The 24,540-nt window shown below is 35.7% G+C and overlaps 1 protein-coding gene across 2 annotated transcripts in view; it reads left to right on the plus strand.

The window, feature by feature from the left end:
- The first annotated feature begins 288 nt into the window (after positions 1 to 288).
- ARFGEF1 (ADP ribosylation factor guanine nucleotide exchange factor 1) overlaps positions 289 to 24,540 on the plus strand; it is a 144,574-nt gene continuing 120,322 nt past the window's right edge. For both annotated transcript variants that reach the window (XM_036886251.2, XM_036886252.2), the window contains exon 1: positions 289 to 545. In XM_036886251.2, coding sequence (XP_036742146.1) covers positions 422 to 545 — 124 coding nt within the window. In that variant the 5' untranslated portion in view covers positions 289 to 421. The remainder of the gene's footprint in view (positions 546 to 24,540) is intronic.

The following is a 24,540-nucleotide window of genomic DNA, read 5'->3' on the forward strand; positions in this document are numbered from 1 at the left end:
AGGCTGGTCCGCGGTCACGGCGGGTGCTAATCCCCACAGTAGCCAGGGCAGCCCTGCTCTCGCCGGGCCTCTGAGACGCCGCTGCCTCCTCGTCCCTCCACCCGCGGCCGACGGCCGCCCCCGGTCGGAGGGACGAGTGAGGTGGGGTGGCCGGGAAGCGACCCCCGCGGCCAGGAGAAGCGGCGGTCCGACGGGCGCGGCCCTCCAGGGACGGCCTCTCGCGGGGCGTAGATCTCGGCGTCCCTCGCCCGCACCGCGGCTGGTCCTGCCCGCCCCTTCCTGATCCTGCCGTTGCCCTCCACGCCTCCTCCCCCTGACTCCCACCCGCTCTCCTTTCTCCCATCTATTCCTTCCCTACCTCCGCCCCTCCAGCCTCTGGGAGCCGCGGGTCGGAAGAGCCGCCGCCTCCTTCTCTGCTTCCATGTATGAGGGGAAGAAGACGAAGAACATGTTCCTGACTCGGGCCCTGGAGAAGATTTTGGCCGATAAGGAAGTGAAGAAGGCGCATCACTCCCAGCTGCGCAAAGCGTGCGAAGTGGCGCTAGGTGAGCGGGGAGGAGGCCGGGGCTGGGGGTGGGTGCGGGCGGGGCGCGGCGACCAGTGCAGGAGGGCAAGCGTGGGGGCTTGCCCTCGGCCGGCGGTGCTGACCTCCGGGAGCCCTCGCGAAGCCCTGTGCTGCCTGGCAGGAGTTTCCCGTAACTGGACCGGGGGGAGGAGGAAAGGCACTTTAGCTGGTCTCGGGGACCTCGGCAGGGCTTGCAGTCGAATGAGAGAATGAGTAGATTTTGTTGGTGGACCGTGCGGTGCGGACAGGATATCACGCTTTGTGATGAAGCAGATGAGCTGTTGTTTATTAGCTTGGAAATTGAGGTGGAGCTGATTTGTCAAGATTGGGCGAGGGAAGGCTTCTGTATTGTAATTTCAGTAACTTTGTCTTTTGGCGTGGTACTTTGGGAAGATAGGCTGAAGTTGTTCCCTTGTTGACAGTCCTGAGAAGGGGTTTACGAGAGGTGCAGCCCCTTCTGATATCTCTCCACCTCCGCCACAAGACAAACATAATGTAACATCTGACTGGGCTGACCTGGAAGAACAAGACCAGAGGTTAAGGGGTGGCGGTGGCGATATAAAAGCTGGGAAGAAAAAGATCTTTAGGTAGACTGGCTTATTGACAAGGAAGGGAGGGTATGAAAGGAGTAAAACGAGAAAGACAATGACACCCACCAGCCACGTCTGGACAGTGGCAGCTGCTCTCAAGCTTGAGTTGTGATTGAATAGTTCAGACGGAAAAGATCTAGGATAATGAAGCCCATAGCAGGGTATAATCCAAACAATACCCGTGGCGTGGACCTGCTGCCGAAGAATTGTTAAGGGAGAACACTGATAGGTCTGTTGCATCCATCAAAGATGAAATCGTTTAAGGAGAGACCAGGAAATTCAGCACAAAGATGAATTCCTAATGCTCACACTTCGTTTTTTAGCACTGGAAATTTTAGTCTAAATTAAATTGACAAGAAAATGAAGCTTGTTAAATGGGCTTTGGGAAGAAGTGTTTGTAAGGGGGTAAAAAAATCCAGAATAATTTAAATGTATGGTAAAGGGCCAAGACAGCTTGAAAGCAACTTTGCTTTTTAATTATTAAAAAAGTGAAAGACCACTTTTTAACTTACTTTGGTAAGCTATACTTCTTATTTGTCCTTTTTTTGGATCCTTTAAAATGAAGATAGGAAAAACATTGCGGATGAAATTGCATTGAAAAGTTTTACATCTGTTGTATATGGGTTTAAGTTTAGTTTTTCAGTCCTTCGTGGATTAGAAGTTCAGCTTTTGTTATTTTTGTGGCTAGTGAAATACTGTTCCAGGTCTGTGAGAAGACACTGTACAGTGGTAAAAATTGAATTTACATCTGGGTTCTAAAAGGAATAATTATTAAATTGGTGTGGGATGAGGGATAGAGTGATTTTTTTAGAATTCTTGAATTGTTATGTGTAGATTCATGAATAACTCGCAGGTGAAAGAACTTGAGATTCAACAGAAGTTTTAGCTTTTGAGACCATATTAAAATATATATTTAATATATTTAATTATAATTTATATACTAAATTAAAACTGTTAGACTGAAGGAATGAAGGGTGTTGTGTATATTTATTTTTCCTTTCCAAAATGCTAATATGAGTAAATGTATTTTAATGGAGAGCTCATTGGAAGGAGAATCTGGGAACCTGGGCTTAAAGCCCAGTTCTCTCACTTTGGGGTATAGTCAGGTACTTGGGTCTCAGTTTCCTTCTTTTAGAATTACAGTATTGAACTTAATGATGGTACAGTTTCATCCCTCTAATGTGCCATAAATGTGGACACAATGTTTTGTTGTGCATTGAGCATTCCTGCCAGTCTTGATTGGCATTTTTAGAGAGTTTATAGCTTATAGTTCTTGCCATTTCTAGACAGAGGAACTACTTATAGTGTGTGTGTGCCAGCTTTGCCAGGATTAGATTTTGCCCATTTTTACTTTTTTGCCCCTTCCATAGTTAACAGACTTACTATGACAAATGTGACTATCCAAGACAGGATACTTTATGTACTTGAGATGTGTAAGGTGTTTTTTCCCACATTTCGTAAAAGTTACATATAGCTTCCTACAAAATCTTATTGAATAATATCACAACAGAATCTCATTGAGCAACATCACAGCAGTTAATCCCTGGGGAATTTTGTTTCTTCCCTTCCAGTCATCCCTCTACATTATCATCCAGCATAAATTGATAGGGATAACCCAGTTTATCTTTGCAGAAGGTGTAATGTCTTGCAGTAAGATGGGATCCCCAAATATGTATTATCCCTGGAAACTATTACAGACCTTCCCTTTCCTCTTCAAGACCTGGGCCAGGTTCATCTTGATCTCTTGATAATCTGTATGCTCATCAAGCAGGATGGGAAGTTTAACTGGGGTGGTCTGGTTTGGCCATCACTGATTTACAGGTTGTGAGTGGGTAGATACAGAAGTGGGTGTTGTTATAACCCTTATGCTTTCTAAATGACTTCTAAATATACCTGCCTGCATACCTTCCCCTATATTTATTGAACACCTACCTTGGAGCTGAAGGGTGATGGGCAGTAAACAAGAAAATGTATAATATGTCAGACTTTTTAATCTTTTGTGTTTTGAAAGCATTTTATTGGTTATGTGGATAGATTTCAGAGCTCTGGTATTCAAAATTAATTCAGTTATCTTTAACATAATGGCCAATTATAAATAGGTTTTCTGTAAATAATACTCATGAAATTACAGTTCATCACATAGTCTTAAGAAAAATACTATTTTGTTAAAGTACAGCTTTTAGGAAACCTTACTTAGATTAAGGAGATTTTATTTCATTAAAACAAAGTCCATTTTCAAAGGCACTACCTAAACGAACTTTTATTTTCACAAAAAGAAATACTTTCACAGAAAGAAATAATGAGAACTTTAAAGGATATGCATATTTAAAACTTTTATCAAATTATCTTACATTTCAGACTTTATTTTGAAGTAAAGAATGATTTAAAAAAAAAAGAAAGCCCCTCACCTCTACCTTGTTAAAGTCCAATGTGAAGGCCATGGTCCCAGAATTGCTCCAGGTTGCCCTCTCTTGGTACCTGCCCCATTATAGCTCTGCGGTGAACAATGAACTCTGAGAATGAGGAGGGCTTCTAGGCTGTAGCTTAGCTTGATCCATTCCTGCTCTCTAGAATCCTGAATTAAAAATAGTCTGGCCATCTGCTGGCAGATGAGACAACAGCTATTTTTAGTTTCAAAGAATTTAGGATTGTTGCAGGATTGGGTTTGAAGGTAGCATTGTTTGTCTCATGGGGAGTTGCAGTTGGGCTGTATTCCAATCAGGCCTCTAGTTTCAGGAGTTTCTTTGATGTTAGGGCTATGAATTGTTCAGCTTCTGCTTCTAATGAAGATATTCTTCAAATATTAGGATGAAAGAGTTCAAGGTTGGGAGCTGGCAGTAATAAAGAATAGGAGTGAAAGGGGAGACCAGAAGAAGGTTTTAGAGGCAAGGGAGGCATACAGGGGCTGCAGTAAGAGTGGGTTACTATGGAGATATGAGAGAATGGTAGAGAAAAAGAGGATTGTTAGAGAAGTATTTTTTGCATTAGACAAGGTATGAATTTGTGGTGTTCATAATATTATAAAGTGATCCTACTGACTTAGTTTTCTTATATAAGAGTCTGCTACCTATAATTATAGTCTGCAAGAATGTAAATATAATATTTAGGCTAAAAATTTGCAGAACTTGCATCCTCGTGTCCCTACAATCCTACATTTATTTTGGTTGGTAGTGTTAGAAAAAAGGGATTATGGATGGAAAGGAAATTGCTTAAGTGTTTTTGGTCCCTGTTTTATGCTACTTTTGGTAGTTCTATTAATTTTTGTCACTTTTCACTGTTTATGAAAAATGACTCACACCCAAATAATACCCTGTAGACAGTGAACATTTTAATTACAATTTAAATCTATTAGCAAGTCTCCTTTTAAACCTTCCCTGCTATCTAAAAAGTATTTTCAGTAAGCCAAGCTTCCAGAATTTTGAGATAGCTAGGAAAAAACTATAATGAATGAAAAGATTGAAAGATTCTGTTTAGTTTGATTTGGAAAAAAGTTAAGTTTGAGTTACAGTGTATATTCTTTACATAGTGGAGATTTACAATGCACATTAACATAGTTAAGATTATGAAATGCCCTCTAAGAAAAGACATCTTCCAGATTTTGCTTATTTATTGAAGTTTTTCCTGAATTTATTCAACTCTTTTCAGTGTTTGTTAACACTCCTTGGAAACATTGTTCCTACAGAATTTACTTTAGGACACTGTTCAAGGGACAGAAAGGCATAGTAGATGCAGTTGCCCTAACTGCTGATGAGACCTTTCTCCAGAGAAGAGTCGTGTTCTTAGTGAAAGCAGGAGTCCTGTAGACCGTGTAAGAATAAAGAGGAAAGGGTGATATCAAGATCAGAGGACTATTTGTCTACTCTTTGTTTCCCATTCCATCTAATGGCAGGCGACTGGTTGTCTCTGCTGATAATCTTTAACTTGGAGAAAAACTTGTTGGTAACTGTTTTTTTCAAGGCAGAATAAAAATATGTTGTGAATGGGAAATAATTTAGTAAAATATTTGTTATAATATTTCTCACAAAATGGAGGAGCGATTATATGAGAAGGGAAAAATACCTGAAAAAATTTTTGCCATTCAAAATTAGGTATATTCTTCATTCAGGTATTTGTTGAACCTAGTGTGTGCCAGGTACTGCTCCAGTGCTGGGCATACAGACAACAGTGAACAAAACAGGCTTTCATGGAACTTAGTTTCTAGTGCATTGAGGCTGAAGTGAAAAACAAACATATTTTATGTTGTCAGATTGATCTGAAGAAATAGTTCAGAGAATAACCAGGACTGCAACTACAGATAGGCTTGTCAGGAAAGGCCTTTCTGTAAGGTGACATTTCAGCAGAGAAATGACAGAAGAGAGAGATTCAGCCTTTCAGATGCCTGGATGAAACGGAAATAGAGAAAAAGTAACACAAATGTGTGCTTTGGTACATTACAGGAAGAATGGCTGCTTGTGTAGCTTGGGGAGAGTGAGGAGTGATGAGGAGAGGAGGGTGCCTTTGGATTTTATCAGTGATGGAAGCTACTGGAGAGTTTTGTACATGGGAATGACATAGCAGATTTACATTTGAAAAGTCCTACTTTGGCCAGAGGTGATGGTGATTTAGACTAGGCTACGTTGGTGTTGGTGTAAGGACTGAGAATTGGTAGCATTTGGAACATATTTTAAAGGATTTGCTAATGGGTTGGTTGTGTGACAACAATCTTGTAGTCAGAGCCAAAGGGTTGTTAGAGCATTCACCATGATGGAGAACATCAGGAGAGAAACATTTGGAAAATAAGTTAATATAGTAAAACATTTTCATCCAGCCCTTTATATGCATTTTAGATTTTTTGATGATAGAATTTTCTCATGATATTATAGGATATTTTCTGTTGAGAAAAAGACACAATGTAAATTATAGGATATTTTCTAATAAGAATGTACAAGATGCTTTCAAAGTTTGAGGGTTTTTTTCAGTGAGGTTTTTTCCTGAGAGAACAAGACTTTCACATAATTTTAATTGCAATAAAAAATTGATCTGGTCCCTTTCTGGGATAGGATCTTTGCAGATGCAAATTAAGTAAGTATTCCAAGATGTAATCCAATGACTGGTGTCCTTTATAAGGAGAGAAAGGGACACAGACACACCTAGAAGGCCATGTGGAGATGGAGGCAGAGATTAGAGTTATGCTACCACAAATAAACCAATGAATAATATCAGGAGTTACCAGGAGCTAGGAAGAGGCAAGGAAGGGTTCTTCCCTGGAGCCTTCAAAGATAGTATGGTCCTGCTGACTCCTTGAATTCAGACTTCTGGCCTCCAGAACTGTGAGAGAGCAAATTTCTGTTGCTTAATTAAAGCCACCATTGTGTGGTAGTTTGTTAAGGCAGCCCTAGGAAACTAATAAAAGTTTCCTTTATTCCAACTTTGGAGACCCACTTTGATTTATTTGAGCTTCCATTTATGGAGTATGCCAATTATAAGTTTAAATAATCAAATACTGTCTTCATCTGGTCTCCTGTTTCATAAATACAGAGAGCAGTTATTCTGAGGCTTTAGTCTATGAGTCTTTTGAGAAACGTCTTAAGAGTCCTGAGCCCATGTATTTAAGTTTTGTGCTCCACTTTTTATATTTTTGTTTTGCTTATATTTAGACTTGATATAATTTCATTAGTCTATATAGCCTATGTTATTTTCTCATTCAATAAAGGTTGTGAAAAACAATCTTTAAATCATAATATTACCTCTGGCAGTGTCTTTAGAAAACTTGAAGTGGGACAGTTTTTTTCTCTCAGCTTCAAATTTGAAAAGGTATATAGTGGGACTTCACTTACTCTGCTGTTTAATAACCCTCATCTATCCAGAATTTTTCTTAAAAAATGACATAATCAATAAAAATATAAGCAGGCAAAAGAGATACCATGAAGCCCAAGCCCTTTATTTAGAGGAGAGTCCTTATGCCTTTACTCAAGTCTGTTTACTTTTAACTATACATAAGTCCAATAAATTTTGTAGTTTTTTTTTTATATAAATAAATTGTTTACTTCAATTTATTTTCAAAAATAAAACTGAGAAAAATATTACCCATGACACTATATGGAGGTAACCATTATTAACTGTATAAAAAACAACCTTATTGAGCTATAGTAATTTATATACTATAAAATCTGCCTGTTTTAAATGTAATGATTTTTATTAAATTCATTGAGTTGTACAGCCATCATGATAATCCAGTTTTAGAACTTTACCATCACCCCAGTAGGAAGATTACCTAGTATCCATTCACAGTTAATCCCTGTTGCCACTCCCAGATCCAGTTATCCACTAATCTGCTTTCTGTGTCTAGATTTGCCTTTTCTGGGCATTTTGCATAAATCTAATCATACACTTTTATGTCTGGCTTCATTCCTTCAGCATAATGTTTTTGAGGTTCATTCAGGTTGTAGCATGTATCAATTTTTCATTGATTTTTATTTCTGAATAGTATTCCATATGTGGATATATTTTGCTTTTCTGTTCACCAGTTTATGGACGTTTGAGCTGAATGAATAATGCTCTGAATATTTGGGTATAATTCTATATGCGGACCTAAATTTTGCTTTCTCGTGGATAGTTACCTTGGAGTGGAATTGCTGGGTCATATGATAAATTTATGTTTAACTTTCTAAGCAACTAAGTTGTTTTCCAAAGTGGCTGTACCATTGTACATTCTGACTAGCAATATATGAGGGTTTCTCATACACCCTTGCCAGCTAACATTTGCTAGTGTCTTTTTATCTTAGCCATCTTAGTTGATAGGAAGCTATTTCAGTGAAACACTTAACTTCTTGATGTATTTTTTCAGAAAATTCTATACACACACACATATATACACATACAAAAGCAGATATATTTTTCAAATAAGTGAGCTATCTGATTTCTAAGGCAAAAAAAGGAAAAGAAATAGCTAACATTTATTGAATGTTTACTGTATGCCAAGTTCTGTGCCAGTTATATACTTTATTGGCTTTATGTCAGTCCTCAAAATAACCCTATGGGCTTAAGTGCTATTATTAACAGCATTTTGCAAATGAGGAAACTTGAAGTTTAGAAATTGTATTTGGTAGAGCTGGAACATGAGCACCCTTTGAATTAATGTGGCCATTCTGAGCTCACCCTTAACCACAAAACTGTTTATAAGTAACAAGGTGTACAAAAAGTGAAAGACTGGCCTCCATAGAAAGAATGGTACTGTTAGGAACAGAGAAAGGGCAAAATACATAAAATATAAAGAAATAACCAACTCACAGCAATACAGAAAAATAGTGTTCTGTACATTTCAGTGAATCTCCAGGGTAATTTATGTACTGTGTGTTTATAATGGCGTCTCTGAGTCCATCATGTACAAGACCATTTTATTCTGTGTTCTGCTTAAGTGAGGCAGATCCATATGTCTTGGACTATCTTTCTGAGATTTTTTAACAAAATTTTAAAGTAACATTTTAATAATTTAAGGCATTCGGAGATTTCTACTGTCCTCTGACACTGCCAAGGATTCTGGATAGCTTGTCTTTTACTGTATTTCTAACCTTTTAAAAATACTCTCACTTGCTTCTTATCCTAATGTTTTAAAGCATTTTCAAATCGTTTTAAGGATTGATATAAAAACTAAAAACAATCTTATTAAGATGTCATAGGAAATTATAAATAAAACTTTGTTACCTAAAAATAACTATTTTATATCTCAGTGGTTTTTTTAATATGTACACAAATGTAATTGTGTCATTGTCATAATTTTCAGTGGTATAGTTTCATTATTTCATGTATATTTTCTATATATCTGTGTTTTCTTCCTAACTAGCATTTAAATAACATACCATTTGCTTAAATGTTTTTGAATTTGGAGATATTTACATAAAAATTTTGCTGTACAAACTTTTTTATTAACGCCTGCAAAATTCATTGAGTGTTTGTTATGTATCTATAATTATTTTATGGCTCTTGTTCCTTAGCAAAATTGCTGTAAATGTACTTTCTCCACTGGGTGTAAGTGTATAGCACAGTATTTGCTCTCTTTAGAGGAAAACAAGACAGAGTATCTGCTGTCTTTACATTTATTGGTTTTGATCCATTTTTATGTAACCATTTCTTTTTATCTTTCCCTTGCAATTTTTTTTCTGTTCTAAAAGTAGAAAACAAAGACATAGAAGTTTCCCTTTATAGTTAGGATAGATACACTTCTGTTTTCTATACATTTTAATTTTCCATACTTTTTTCCTTAAGATTTATTAGTGTGTATTATGAGGTTTATATTTAATAAATTCATTTTATCCCTTTGAATTGATATTCAGGTATTGAAAAGCAGTTACTAAGTAAGTTAAAATACATTTTATCATGTCTTACTCCATCAGTCATTCTCAATTTATATTAGCATGGTATCTAACGTGATATCTGATAGGATTGATTAGACCTCATTGTTCCATATTTATTTTTATAATTCTTTTCCCAAATAATTTTAGGATTGTCTTTTATGTTCTTTAAAGCTTACTTTTAGCATCTTATTAACATAATACTTAATCAGCGTTTCTTACCTTTTATTCTTTATTATTAGATAAAAAGTGTTACAATTGGGAAGACACTGACTATTTTGTTTCATCTGTTTTGTTGGGTCCTCATGCTTCTATTCCCTAAGTGTTAATTCTTACATGGTAATTGAGAATGTGTTTAATGCAATAACAAGCAAAAGCTTATGTGTAATTTCTAATGTGCTTGTATCTTCAGAAAGGAAAATGGAACCACATGCATGTCTTCTTGTAATAGTAAAGATTAGAAATAAGATACAGCATGTTTGATACCAGTTAGTAATTAATAATTAATAGTTCATTTAGCTTTTAAAATATGTACCAGTGTCACAAATAGGTGTTTTATAATGATTAGAGAATGGAAGTTTTATAGTGAATACTAATTCTGTCTATAACTATTTTACTAGAAAATGGATAGACAGAAACATTAAAATCACCAGAATGTATTTTTCCTTTACTAAATGCAATGATGAATCTGTGTGTATGTATGAAGTGAAAGTATTTTATTCTCTCTATTCTTACCCCCAATCTCCCTTACTGTGGATATTGGGGAAGCCTTTTGAATGACAGATTAGAAGGAAAAGTATTTTTGTAAGTAATATGTAGTACATGCTTCCCTTTAAAAAGTCAGTGAATATACCAAAGTATGGTGTATTAAACTTTTATACCTAGTTATATCTTCATGAAGATATCCTTTTGAAATAAATATTTTTTCAGTTCTTAATTTTATTTTACAATTCAAAAATCACACTTGATTAGGTGATTAATATGCTAAAATATGGCTTTCCAATAAAAAGTTTGGTGTGTAGGTCATCATCATTATAATAATTTTTGTTTGGTTCTTCTTGGTTTGAATGAAAAATGTCTTTTAAGGAAAGGTTAGTCTTTTTCTCTTTTATTACTAAATTAAAATTATATTTGTGAATATTTATTAAGCAGTTTTAAATTTCATATTAAATTTAGTGTCCTTGAGGAAAAAATTCAATGTAAGGGAGACTTTCAAATCTCAGTCTAGCAATATTATTTAAAATTAAGGATAACAAAATCCCATAAATGTCTAGGCAGAGAAAATAAGCCTCTAAAGAAGGAACTGTAACTGTTCAGTTTAAGATTACAAGTTGCAGCCTGTGAACTTAATAGGAATTTGCCGAAAATGATAGAACAGCAACTATGCTAATAAACTCAGACATACTATTTTAAATTTTTAAAAATGTTTTATCCTGCCTCTTTTTCCCTTGTTCCTTTCTGTCATCTCATTTCTCTGTCTCCGTCTGTCTAATCCTTCTCATTCCCTTTACTTCAAATTCTACTTCTAAAAATTGTTAGAAAATAATCAGACATGTGTAGATGTACAAGTTTTATTCTCTGGTAAATATATGGAAGATACATGTACATCATTGTGCTCTTCATAATTGCTAGAAGTTGAAAGTAATGCCAGTTGTCAACAGTATGGGATTGGCTAAGTAAATAATGGTATGGTCACTGCAACATCTCTGACACCAAATGCCATGGTGTATTTTTTCCCTACATATATGTATAACAGTAACAATATTATACACAGCAGTAATAGTAGTATAACTTCATTTGGGTACTCGGACCCGATTCCAGTGCATGTAAATATGTGGGAGGAGGTCTTCCCACACATACTTACACCAAGCAATTCTTGAACACCAGCAGGGTGTTGGAGAACCCAACTCAATTCTGATGCTATCTGCCCAGAGACAGCGCCAGATCCCCCAGGTTAGGGGCTCTGTCCTGAAAGACTGCCCTCCACCCCTGACTTCAGATACCGGTTGCAAGTCCCAGGCAATCATATGTGCTTCTGACCTACTGGCTACAGATTGGAGGTTCCCACAAACCTCCCCCTTAGGCTTGCTTAATTTGCTAGAGTGGCTCACAGAACTCAAGAAAACACTTAACGTTTACCAGTTTAATAAAAGATACTGTAAAGGATACAAGTTAACAGCCAGAAACATAGGGCAAGTTCCCAAATAAAGGAGCTTCTATCCTCATGGAGCTTAGGGCCTAGCTCAGTGGCATGTGGAGATGTTCTGGTTCCCCAAGTGTAGAAGCTGTCTCCGACCAAGAAGCAGGATCCAACTGAGCAGAGCAGGTGAAGCAGAGCCGAGAGAGAGAGAGCAGGCAGAGAGATCAGGTCTTCTCCAGAGTTTTTGTGAGAGCTTCACTGCAGTCATGATTGACCAAATTATTGGCCATTGGCTGATCCAACCTCCAGCCCTCACCCTTGGGTGGGGGTCCAAAAGTCTCTCATTAATATCACAGAACACCCATTTCATGTTTAAGACTCTGCAGTATTTTCAGGAACTGTAGATGAAGACCAAAAATATGTGGGAAGGACATATTTGGTCATCTGAATGACCAAATTTCTTCTAACTCATTATATTATAGCCACATGGTAGAATACTACACAGCACTGAGTGGCCATGTACTGGAAACATGTTTATTGATATGGGAAGATGAGAGAGTGAAAAAAGCAGATGATGTAATAATATTTTCTTAGAACAAATATGTGTAAGTATATATAGAAAAATTAATTATAAGGAAATTTTGACATATATTGAGAAACATCTGATTGTCTTGTGGTAGAACTACAATAAAATACAAGGTTATTAAAAGGGTTTGCCACTGAAGGTTTTAGAAGTCTATATGCTTCTAAAGCACTTTCCTATGATGCAAAAATATTGTCTATTTTCTTCCCTAAGCATGTGGTATTAAAATGTATAGTAAGAAGAAGAAAAAGGAAAAATAAGCAACCCATGAAAATAAGTAGTGGACTTTGTATTGAGGTAGAAATAAAACCAAGAAAGAAGATAGCTAGTATCAAAGATAGATGATTGAATGATAGTCACATTTATTTACCAGCAAGTCAGCTTAATAGTGAACACAGGGACAATTTAAATTTAATTGTCTTTGGTATTGCTTACCAGATAGGTCTACCTAATTATCAATTGGAAATGTACTCTGAGCTTCATCACTTATTAGCGTGTGGTAATAAGAAAGAAATTGTTTTCCAGATAAACTGTTATTCCTTTCTCATTTCGATTCCTTAAAATGGGGAGAGAATAACTGGTCTCAACCAGACTTTTGACTAAGAAATATTTATGATTATGCCTCTAGTAAATATGTCTACATACTATATAAGAAAAAGTGTTTTTGAGAGAACCTCATTGGGTGTTATGTCTTCCAAAAGGAAGCCTTAGTTTTTACCTCAAATGAACTCTAAGCCAAGAATAATATAAAGGTTTCAGAAGATCTCATTTCCGTGTATGTATCCATTGTGGCCTTCTCAACACATTTAGAAATGGTATGGAAAATTGATTCAAGAGTACAGGTTTCCTTGATGTCTATAGAAAGTCCAATAGTGTTAACTAGTATAGACTGTTTTGCAAATTCTGGGGTCTGCATCCTTTGTAGAGTTGGGTACCAAGTTTTTTTCATTTATATAGAACCTGCCATTTGTCAAGTATTTTTCCTGTACATTTCATTTGTCTCAAAATAATACTGTGAGTTGTAGATGTTGTTATTCTCATATTTCATATTGATAAATGCTTGCCTGAAATTAGTGAACAAAAATGGCATGCCATTATAACTTGACTACAGCTTGGTTAATCTTGAGAAGTTGAATTTCTGTCTTCCTCCTCTACCTTGCCCATAGGGAATTTTATCCTCAAAAATCATGTCATATTGTACCAGATACTCATTTTTTATATTATAAAGAGATAATTACCTCTTTAAAAGGCAGGTAATCTTTGGGATTATGAAACATAGTAGCTATTCATATGTTGGTTCTATCTTTACATTTCTGAAGAATGCTTTCTTGCTTGCAGCATCTTCATAAGTTTTGCCCCACTGAGAGAATTAAAGATTTGACTGAATAAGGGGAGATAATGTATTACTTTGAAACATGTGATATTACAAGGCATGGCAGGACTGGGACAGTCCTGAAAGAAGCTCCTTTATATAACCTAAGAATGGCATGAGGTAGTGGGTAAGAAAGAATAGACAGACAGTTGCAGAGTGGTGGTGAGAAAATATTTAAATACAAGCTTCCTTGCTTTGCATATAGTAACGTTGTATGTTTTAAAATATGTTGAACACTCACTATAATTTTGTTGATAGTTTATTTTGTGTGTTTGGTAGATAATGCCCATTAATTAGCTATTTTCAGTTAAAAAAGCAAATTAGTGGATTTTGCCACTATCTGGCTGATAGGGATGACCTACCATTTTGTATATTAAATTCTGCAGTTGTGAACTCTGATTTTACCACAGCGTTAAAAGCCAAAATAAAGACTTTTTAGCTTTCATTGACATTTATTGAATACCTTCCATGTGTCTTACAATTTTATTAGATACTGTGTATGCTAGAGATCATTTATCTATAATCCCTGCATTCAGGAAGTTTATAATCTCCCTGGGGAAATAGATTGTAATAAAATGATGTTATAAGTGATCAGTAGGTGCTATGATAGACATATATAAAATTGATGGAAACCCAAAGGAAGAATTGATCAGTTAGCTTTAGGTGTAGTGATTGGTTGGGGGCATGGATCAGCTTTATAGTGGGATCACTTTAAACCACAGGCTTGGAAGATCATCAGATACCTATGTAGGAGAACATTATAGGCAAAACAAGTTGCTTGAGTGTAGATAGTATGAGATAGTACGGCTACACTTAGGGAACTACAGAAATTCAGTATGACTGTCAGATATAGTTTGGTAGAGTGGATGAGAAAGATGAGTCTGGCAGAAAATAGCAGGGGCCAGTGATCACTGAAGACCATTTATGACATGCTAAGGAGTTCAGACTTCTTACAGACAGAAGTAGGGTGCCAAGCAAAGGAGCGAAATGATGATGTTGCAGATGAGAAAGATCACTGTCATCAAAAATAGATTACTGGGATTCAGAACTGTAGGAAGTGAAACCATTGTATTAATAAATGGTCATAGTCCAGATTTTTAAAAGCAAGGGCTTGAACTTGAGACCCAATTTGTATAGCTTAGAGTTCAGTAAATCAGCAGGACTTCATAACTATTTGGGTGTGAGAAATGTGGGAAAGGAAGGTATTTATGATGGTTCTGAAGTTTCTACTGGGAGGATTTTGGGTTGTTGGATCCATTCACCAATAATGGTAGTGTAAGAAAATGAGCACATTTGAGAGAGTGGGGTAGGAGAAAGAAATGGATTCAGTAATGGTTGAATTGATTTGGTGCATCTGGGACATCTAAGTAAAGATGCTTAGTTGGCAGCTGTTCATAACATGACAGAAGCTTAGGAGAGAGCTGAGCTGTAGATAGAATTTTACATGTTGATCAGAATATACTTAGCCACTTAGGTCCTTTTGTAGAAAAGGAGATGTATATGAACTTGCCAGTAAATTTGATCTCATTTATTGCTTTCTTCAAGAAACATTTGTTAAGTACCTATTTATTCTAGGTCTTATGGTAAGCCTTGGGAATATTAGAGATACAAAGGATGGCCTTTCCTGTTAAGGAGCAAATTGAGGGAGATGGGCACACAAAATAATTCAGTGTAATAAGGCAAGTGGTGATAATGATAGCCAGAAAACGCTGTGGGAATAGAGAAGGGTAATTATCTCAGCCTGAAAGTGCAGGGGAAGATTTCTTGGGAGATGATGTCTGTTTATGGTGTGAGCCAGGAAAAGATGGCCAGGAAGAGTATTCTTGGGAGGGAAGAGCATCATTCACTAAGGCATGAATAGCTGAAAAACATGAAATCTTGGAATTACCCAGAATATGGACATTTTAAGGATCTTAAGTGTGAGGCAGGAATGGTGGATGAGGCTTATGGACAATATTAGAGGTGATGGTGAGCATATGCAGAAAATCACTGAAAGATTTTTAGTTGGGAGTGACAGAACATGTGACTGAAGCAGTCTTGAAAGGTACCTGCTAGGCAGATTGGTGGTCGGGGTGGAATTCCAGGCAGAGGATATACTTTGAGCAAAAGCCTAGAGGTGTGAAAAATAGGAGGTCATTTCAGACTGTTATTTTATTATAGGAGTATGGAATGCAAAGAGATGAAAGTGGTAGACAGGGACCAAATCTTGGAAGATCTTGTGCATAATGCTGAATAGCTTGAACTTCATCCTGTCAAAGGTCACTCTTGCACTAATGTGGTGTTCAAAAATGGGGATGAATCAGTAGGCCTGATGTGAGATGAGGACCTAATCCAAGGATCATGAAAAAATCAAATTTCAGGAATTATAACAGTTTTCATCCTTGGCAATACAATAAGATCACCTGTGAATGTCTTAAAAAAGCAACCAACTATATCACATTACTGGAGATCTTGATTTGCTAAGTCTGGGCATGAGCCTAAGCATCTTATTTTGTTTTTAAATTTTACACTTTATGTTATCATACAATAATGATGACTTTCTTTTTTGGGTGTACAGTTCCATGAATTTTAACACATGAATATTCACAATTAAGATACAGAACAGTTCTAGCATCCCCCAAAAGTCTCTTGATATCTCTGTAGTAACACCCTTCTCCCCATTTCTAACACCTGGCAATCACTACTCTGTTCTGTGTTACATAGCTTTGTCTTTTTGAGAATGTAATATAGATTAAAGCATATAGTATGTCAGCTTTGAGACTCGCTTCTTTCACTCAGCATGTCTTTGAAATTTATCCAGGTTGTTGCATGTGTTAATAGTCTGTTCCTTTTTATTGCTGAATAATATTACATTATATGTATGTGCCACCATTTGTTTATCCACCTCCTGTTGCAGGATATTTGAGTTGTTTCTAGTTTTGGCAGTATGACTAGAGCTGCTATAAACATTAATGTATAGATTTTTATTTGAACATAAGTTTTCATTTCTTTAGGATATGTACCCAGGAGTGGGATTGTTGGGTCTTATAGTAAGTTTATGTTTATCTTTATTTCCAAACTAGTTGTTTCATTTTATGTTCCTACTACCAGTGTTTAAGAGTTCCAGTTGCTCCACATCTTCATGAACTCTTGCTGGTGTCCATGTTTTAACTGTATTTTAACTGTTTCAACAGGTGTGTAGTGATATATCATTGTGGTTTTCATTTGCATTGCCTTAATGACGAATGATGTTGAACATTTTTTCATGTATTTATTTGCCATGCATATATCCCTTTGGTGAAGTGTCCTAAGTTTTTTGCTTAGTTTTTAATTTGGTTGGTTCTTTTCTTACTGTTGAGTTTTTAGAGTTTTAAAATACATATACTCTACATATTAAATACATGTATTCACATAAGTCCTTTGTCAGATGTGCAATTTGCAAATATCTTCTGTAGCTTACTTTTTCATTTTCTTAAAACTGCCTTTCATAGAAAAAAAAGGTTTAATCTTGATACAGTACAATTTATTAACTTTTTAAAATGCCTAGTTGTTCTAACACTTTTTGTTGAAAAGAATATCTTTTTTCCTTTGAACTGCCTTTGTACCTTGGTACAGAATCAATTGGCTAAAATGATTTCACTCGTGTGGAGTGTAACAACAAAACAAAAGAGAAGGAACGAAACAGCAGTGGACTCAGACTCCAAGAAGGGACTAGTGGTTACCAAAGGGAAGGGGGTTGGAGAGTGTGGGTGGGGAGGGAGGGAGAAGGGGATTAAGGGGCATTATGATTAGAAGTATAGCACAGAGAGGACAGGTAGTGACTCTATAGCATCTTACTATGTTGATGGACAGTGATTGCAATGGGGTGTGTGAGAGGGACTTGATAATATGGATGAATGTTGTAACCACAATGATGCTTATGTGAAACTTTTGTAAGATTGTTTATCAATGATACCTTAATTTAAAAAAATCAGTTGGCTATATTTCTATGGATTTATTATCTGGACTCTATTCTGTTTATTGGTCTCTGTGTCTATCCCTTTTCTATTGTTTTGATTATTATAAAGTCTGAAAGTGTGATATTTCCTCCCACTTTATTCTTTATCAGAATTATTTTGTCTATTCTAGTTATATTGCTTTTCTTGTAAATTTTAGAACCCCCTTCTCTATATACAGAACATTCTGCTGGAATTTTGACTTGTATTGGGTTAAATCTGAGGATCAGTTTGAGGAGAACTGACATCTTGTTATGAGTCTTCCAATCAATGAACTAGCTAGGTCTCTCCTATTCTTTAGTTCTTTAATTTCTTTGAGTATACATTCTGTACATGCTTTGTTAGGTTTATACTTAAGGATTTCATTTTTGTGGGAGCTATTGTAAATAGTATTTTTTAAGTTTTGTGTTGCAGTTGTTCATTGCTAATATATAGAAATTTGGCTGATTTTTGTTTTAAAAAATACATGATAAATTTATAAGCTCTAAGAATTTGCCTTCTAGATTTCTTGGGCTTTTTTACTTAGACAATAATGTAATCTGTGAATAAGAAGAGTTCTGTTTCTTCGTTTGCAATCAACATGCCTTTTATTTCTTTTTCTTGCCTTTTGCACTGACTGGGTCATTCAGTACAAAGTTGAACAGAAATGGTGAGAGTAGACATTCTTGCTTTGTTCCAGATCCTGGGGGAAAAACATTGTTTTTCACCATTAAGCTTGGTATTAGCTGTAGGTTTTTTGTAACTATGCTTTAAAGTCGAGGAAGTTCCTTTCTATTACTAGCTTGCTTTTTTTGAATCAGTTGATAAAATCATGTGATTTTTCTTCTTTAGCCTGTTTACATGGTGGATTACACTGGGTGGTATTTTTTGAATATTAAATTAGCCTTGTATCCTTGGAATAAATCCTAATTGGTCATGGTATATAATTCTTTTTATATGTTGCTGGATTCTGCTTGCTCATGTTTTGTTGAGCATTTTTACATCTATATTCATGAGTGATATTGGGTCTTTATTTTCTTTTTCTGTACCTACTGTCTTTGTGCAATGCAATTCTGACACTACCGGGGGTCAGGTCATATTTAACAGGTTAAGGCCACAGTCCTCCACAAAACTTCCTTCACTTCATACACCAGCTCCAACCTCCAGAGTTTCCAAGCCATCTGCACTTAGAACTAACTGGCTACAAAATGGGGTTCCCACTACCCCCTCAGGTTTGTTAGACCAACTCACAGAACTCAGGAACGTGCTATACTTGGGATTACAATTTTGTTACAAAGAGTGGAAATCAGGACCATCTAACAGACTCATATGGTGAGGTTCATGAGAACCCCAAATGCAAAGCTTACATATCCTCAGGATGCATAACCCTCTTGTCACATCAGTGTGTATCTGTATCACTCATCAGGGGAACTCACCCCAGCTTTAGGTGCCCAGCTTTTTTGTTGGGGTTTCATTACATAGTATGATTGGTTGATCATTGTTCCACATGATTGAACCCAATATGCAACCCTTGTCCTTTCTCTGGAGGTCTCATAGCCACATGGTTGGTCTTTACAGCATGGCTAGTCCCTAACCTGAAAATGTCCTAGAGGCCCATCATGAATAAGAAAGACACTTCTATAACTTAGGAAATGCAGGAGTTTAGAGGCTCCTTCGCAGAAACAGGGATAAAGACCAACCAAGCTCTTAATTATACAACTGTCCAATTTTGTTATCAGGATCATATAGGCCTCATAAAATGTCTTGTAAAGTGTTCTGTCCTCTTCCATTTTCTGAAGGAGATTGTATAGAATTAGTGTTAGTTTTTCTGTAAACATTTGGTAGAATTTTCCAGGGAAACCATCTGGTCCTGGAGATTTTATTTTTGGTTGTTTTTAAACTAGAAATTGTGTCTTTAATAGTTATAGAGCTATTCAAATTATCTGTCATATTGAGCAAATTCTGATAGTTTGTACTCTTTTGAGAAATTGGTCCATTTCATCTCATTTGTCAAATTTATGTGGATATAGTTGTTTGTCTAATCCCTTTTAGTGTCTGGTGTTTGTATGATAACCTTCTTTATTTCAGATATTGGTAATTGGTGTCTTATCAGTTTTGCTAGAGGTTTGTCAATTTTTTTTTTATCTTTTTCAACGAACCAGCTTTTTTTCATTCATTTAAAAAGATTTAGTTTAATTCTGCCTTTTTCCTACTTTCTTCAAGTTGGAGCTTAGATTTAAAAACTTTTTTATTTAAAAAACAATTCTGAAATTTATTGAATTGTGAGAACACTTAAGTTCACTCTTAGCAAATTTCACTTATACAATACAGTGTCATCAACTGCCGTCACCAGATCCTCTCAGACTTTATTCATCTTATAACTGAAAGTTTGTACCCTTTTTCCAACTTCTTCGTATTACCCTTACTTCCCAGCCTCTGGCAGCCACCATCCTACTCTCTGCTTCTATGGGGCTGTTTGTTTATTTTTAGATTCTACATTTAGAGTGATACTATGCAGTCACCATCTGGCTTATTTCACTTAGCATACTGCCCTCCAGATTCATTCATGTTGCAAGGTTGAAAAATACTCCGTTGTGTTCATATATGCCACATGTTCTTTATCTGTTCCTCTGTTGACAGACACTTGGGTTGTTTTCATAGGTTGGCAATTGTAAAAAATATGAACATGGAAGTATAGCTATCTCTTTGACATAATGATTTCATTTCCTTTGATGTATACTGAGAAGTGGAATTGCTGGATCATATAGTAGTTCTATTTTTAATTTCTTGAGTAACCTCTATAATTTTTCATAGTGGCTATATGAGTTTACATTTTCACCAGTAGTACACAGGGTTCCTTCTTCTCCACATTCTCACCAGCTTTTATCTCTTGTCTTTTTGACATTAGACATCCTAACAGGTATGAGGTGATATCTAATTGTGGTTTTGTTTTGCATTTACCTAATGATTAATGGTATTGAGCACCTTTTATATACTTGTAGTCCATTAGTCCATTTGTATGTCTTTAGAAAAATGTCTATTTAGGCCTTTTGCCTTTTTTTTTTTTTTTTTTTTTTTGCTGTTGTGTGAGTTCCTTGTATATTTTGTATGTTAGCTCCTTATGAGATATGTGGTTTGCAGATACTTTTCCCATTACATAAGTTGCCTTTTCATTTTTGTGGATGGCTTCCTTTGCTTTGCAGAAACTTTTTAGTTTGATGTAGTCCCACTTGTTTATTTTTCTTTAGTTGCCTTTGCTTTTGGTGTGAAATCCAAAAAATTCCTCGACAAGACCAATATCAAGAACCTTACCCCCTATGTTTTATTCTAGGAGTGTGACAGTTTCAGGTTATGTTATTTTATGTTTATTCTTAATCCATTTTGAGTTGATTTTTGTGTATAATCTCAGGTAGGGGTCCAGTTTCATTCTTTCGCATTTAGCTGTTCAGTTTTCCCAACACCATTTTATCAAAGAGACTACCTTTTCCACATTGTAAATTCTTGCCTCCTTTGTCATATATTAACTGACCATGTAAGTATGGGTTTGTTTGTGGACTCTCTATTCTGTCCCATTGATCTCTGTATCTATTTTAGTACCTGTACCATACTGTTTTTATTTCTGTAGCTTTGTAGTATAGTTGAAGTCAAGGTGCCTTTTATTTCTTTTTCTTGTGTAATACCTTTGGTTATTATTTCCAGCGCTATATTGAGTAAAAGTGGCAAAAGTGGGCATCCTTGTCTTATTCTGGATCTTAAAGGAAAAGCTTTCTGCCTTTCACCATTGAGTATGATCTTAGGTGTGGGCTTGTGATTTATGGTCTTTATTATGTTGAGGTGTATTCCTTCTATAAGCAGTTTTTTAGCTATTTTATCATAAAGGCTGTTGAATTTTGTCAAATGCTTTTTCTGCATCTCTTGATATGGTCATGATTTTTATCCTTCATTTTGTTAATGTGTATTACATTGATTGATTTGTGTATATTGAACCACCTTTGTATCCTAATACACGCACTTGATCATCTTTTCTAATATAAACATTTAGTGCTATAAATCTCCCTCTCAGCACATTTTAGCTATGTCCCATAACATTTTTTTACATTTCACCCTAGACTTCCTTTTGACCTGTGGATTGCTTAGAAGTTATTTAAGTTCTATGTTGGAACTTGTGCTATTATCCCTCTTGATTTCTAGTGTCATTCCATATTGTGGCCTGAGAATATACTTTGTGTGATTTCAGTTCTTTTAAATTTGTTGAAGTTTACTTTAGAACCTAAATGTGGACTATTCTGGTGAATATTGATGGGCATTTGAAAAGAATATGTATTCTGTTGTTGAATGGAGTGTTCTATAAATTTAGATCCTGTTGAGTAGTAGTGGTGTTCAATTTTAGGTCTTTGGTGATATATCTAGTACTATTGTGAGAGGAGTGTTGAAGTCTTCAACTATAATTGTACATCTATGTATTTCTTTAAGTTCTATCCATTTCTGCTTCATGTGTTTGAAGCTCTTTGTTGCATGCACATATAGGATTACTATGTGTTGGTATATTACCCTTTTATCATTATGTAATGCCCTTCTTTGTCCCTGGTCATTTTCTTTGTTTTACTTTATTTGAAATTGACAGAGATATTCCAGGCTTTCTTTTGATTCATGTTTGTGAGGTATATCTTTTTCGATTTGTTTACTTCCAACCTACCTGTATCATTATAGTTGGTTAGTTTCCTGTAGATAGCATATAGTTGGTTCATATCTTTTAGATTCAGTGTGCTAAAGTCTGTCTTCCTATTGTTATGTTTAGACTTTGTACATTTAATAGAATATTGGTATGTTAGAGGTTAGTTTGCCATTTTGTTTTCTGTTATTTCTTGTATTTTTCTTTCTTGTGTGTCACTTTTTCCATATTGTGTTTTCTGTGGAGTTTGAGTGTATCTCTGTATTTGAAATTTTTTAGTGGTTGTGCTAAGTATTACATTATTCATGTGTAACTTGTCAGGGTATATTGTCAACATTTTAACAATTTGAATAACTTGTAGAAATATTAGTGTGCTCCATTTAAGTCCCATTACTTTACCTCTTTATAGGATTATTGTCTTAAATATTTCCCCTACCTTCATTAGAAACCACATAAGACAGTATTTTGTTTTTATTTCAGATACCTAACATAATTTAGGAAACTTGAGGAGAAAATACAGTGTTGCACTTTCCCATATTTTCATTGATTCCATTCTTCCTTACTGGTATTTCAAATTTTCTTCTTTACTTTTTCTATTCAGTTGAAGAACTTCATTTAGGGAGATCTAGTGGTGATTTTTTTAAAATTCTTTTTTCTGCAAAGGTCTTGATCTTAATTCCCTCAAGACATTTCCACTGGATATAGACTTCAGGGCGACAGTTCTTTTCTTTCAGCTTTGGAAATGTGCCACTTCTTCCAAATGTTGACCTGCATAGTTTCCAATGAGAAATCCACTGTCATTTGAATCATTGTTCCTCAACAGGTAATGTTTTTTCTACCTGCTTTCAAGGTTTTTTGTCTGTAGGTTTCTGAAGTTTGATTATGGTGTTTCTTGCAATGTGTTTCTTTGGATTCCTATTCTTTTTGGGTTTGCTCACCTTTCTGAATTTTGTAGGTTTGTGTATTTGTGCCAAATTTAGGAAGTTTTCATCCATTATTTCTTCATACCCTCTTTCAGCCCATAATCACTCTTTTTCCTTTCTTTCTGGGACTCTAGTGATATGAATAATACATCTTTTGTTACTGTTAACAGGTTCCTGAACTCCTATATGTTTTTCCCCCCAATATATTTTCTACCTGTTATTCAGATTGGTTAATCTTTGTTGTTTTATCTTCAAGTTCACTGATTTCTTTCCTCCATCAAATTTATTCTCCTATTTAGTCCATGCAAGAAATTTAAAATTTTGTGTATTATATTTTTCAGTTTTAAAATTTCCACTTGGTTCTTCTTTATGTTTTCTACCTTCTGTTTTTTTCATTTGTTTCAAGTATGTTTGTAATTGCTCATTGAAGCTTGTTTTCTTTTGATGACTGCTTTAAAATCCTTGTTAGATAATTCTGATGTATGTGTTAGGTGGAGTTGGCATATGTCAGTTCTATTTGCTCATTGAGGTTGAGATATTCCTGTGACTTGGTATGGATGATTTTCAGTTGTATGCTGGATATTTTGGGTGTTGTGAGATTCTAAAATCTTTTTAATATTCCTTTTACAAACAGTCATCCTGTTTAGGCATAATGCACAAGTCCAGGTGGGGGTGGATGTTCAGCTTCTGGCTGGGCCCTGATAACACCAGGGTAAGTGAAAGGAAAGGCTTATTTGAACTGCCTAGTTGCTGCTGAGTTGGGGGTTAAAGTTCAGCTCCTTCTCACTACATCTTGCTAAACTAAAACTCATTCCCCATTACACAATTCTCCATTCTCCTCCCACACCCCACCCTGTGCCTGAAACCAGCATTCATTCTACTTTCTGTCTTTATGAATTTGATTACTCCACATACTTCATTTCATATAAGGGGAATTATATAATTTTCTGTATGATTTTTATTCCCCTAAACATAATATCTTAAAGGTTCATCCACACTGTAGCATACATCAAAATGTTAATATATATCATATTTTGTTTATCCATTCATCTGTTGATGGAAACTTGGCTTGCTTCCACTTTTTGGCTGTTGTGAGTAATGCTGCTCTGAACATGGGTGTATAAATATCTCTTCAAGGCCCTGCTTATAATTCTTGTGTATACTTGGGAGTGGAATTACTGGATCGTATTTGTAATTTTTTTGAGGGATTGCCATACTGTTTCAATAGCAGCTGCACCATTTTGTATTCCCACAAACAGTGCACAAGCATTCCTGTTTCTCCACATCCTCACCAACACGTTACTTTGTTCTTTACTCTCTTTTATAAATCCTTCATTCCAATCCAGTATATGTCTGTTTTTGTTTTAACATAACTTTATTGAGGCATATTTTATATATCATATAACTCATTC

The sequence above is a fragment of the Manis pentadactyla genome, chromosome 3 (genome assembly GCF_030020395.1).
Source record: "Manis pentadactyla isolate mManPen7 chromosome 3, mManPen7.hap1, whole genome shotgun sequence".
In the NCBI taxonomy this organism is placed as follows: domain Eukaryota; kingdom Metazoa; phylum Chordata; class Mammalia; order Pholidota; family Manidae; genus Manis; species Manis pentadactyla.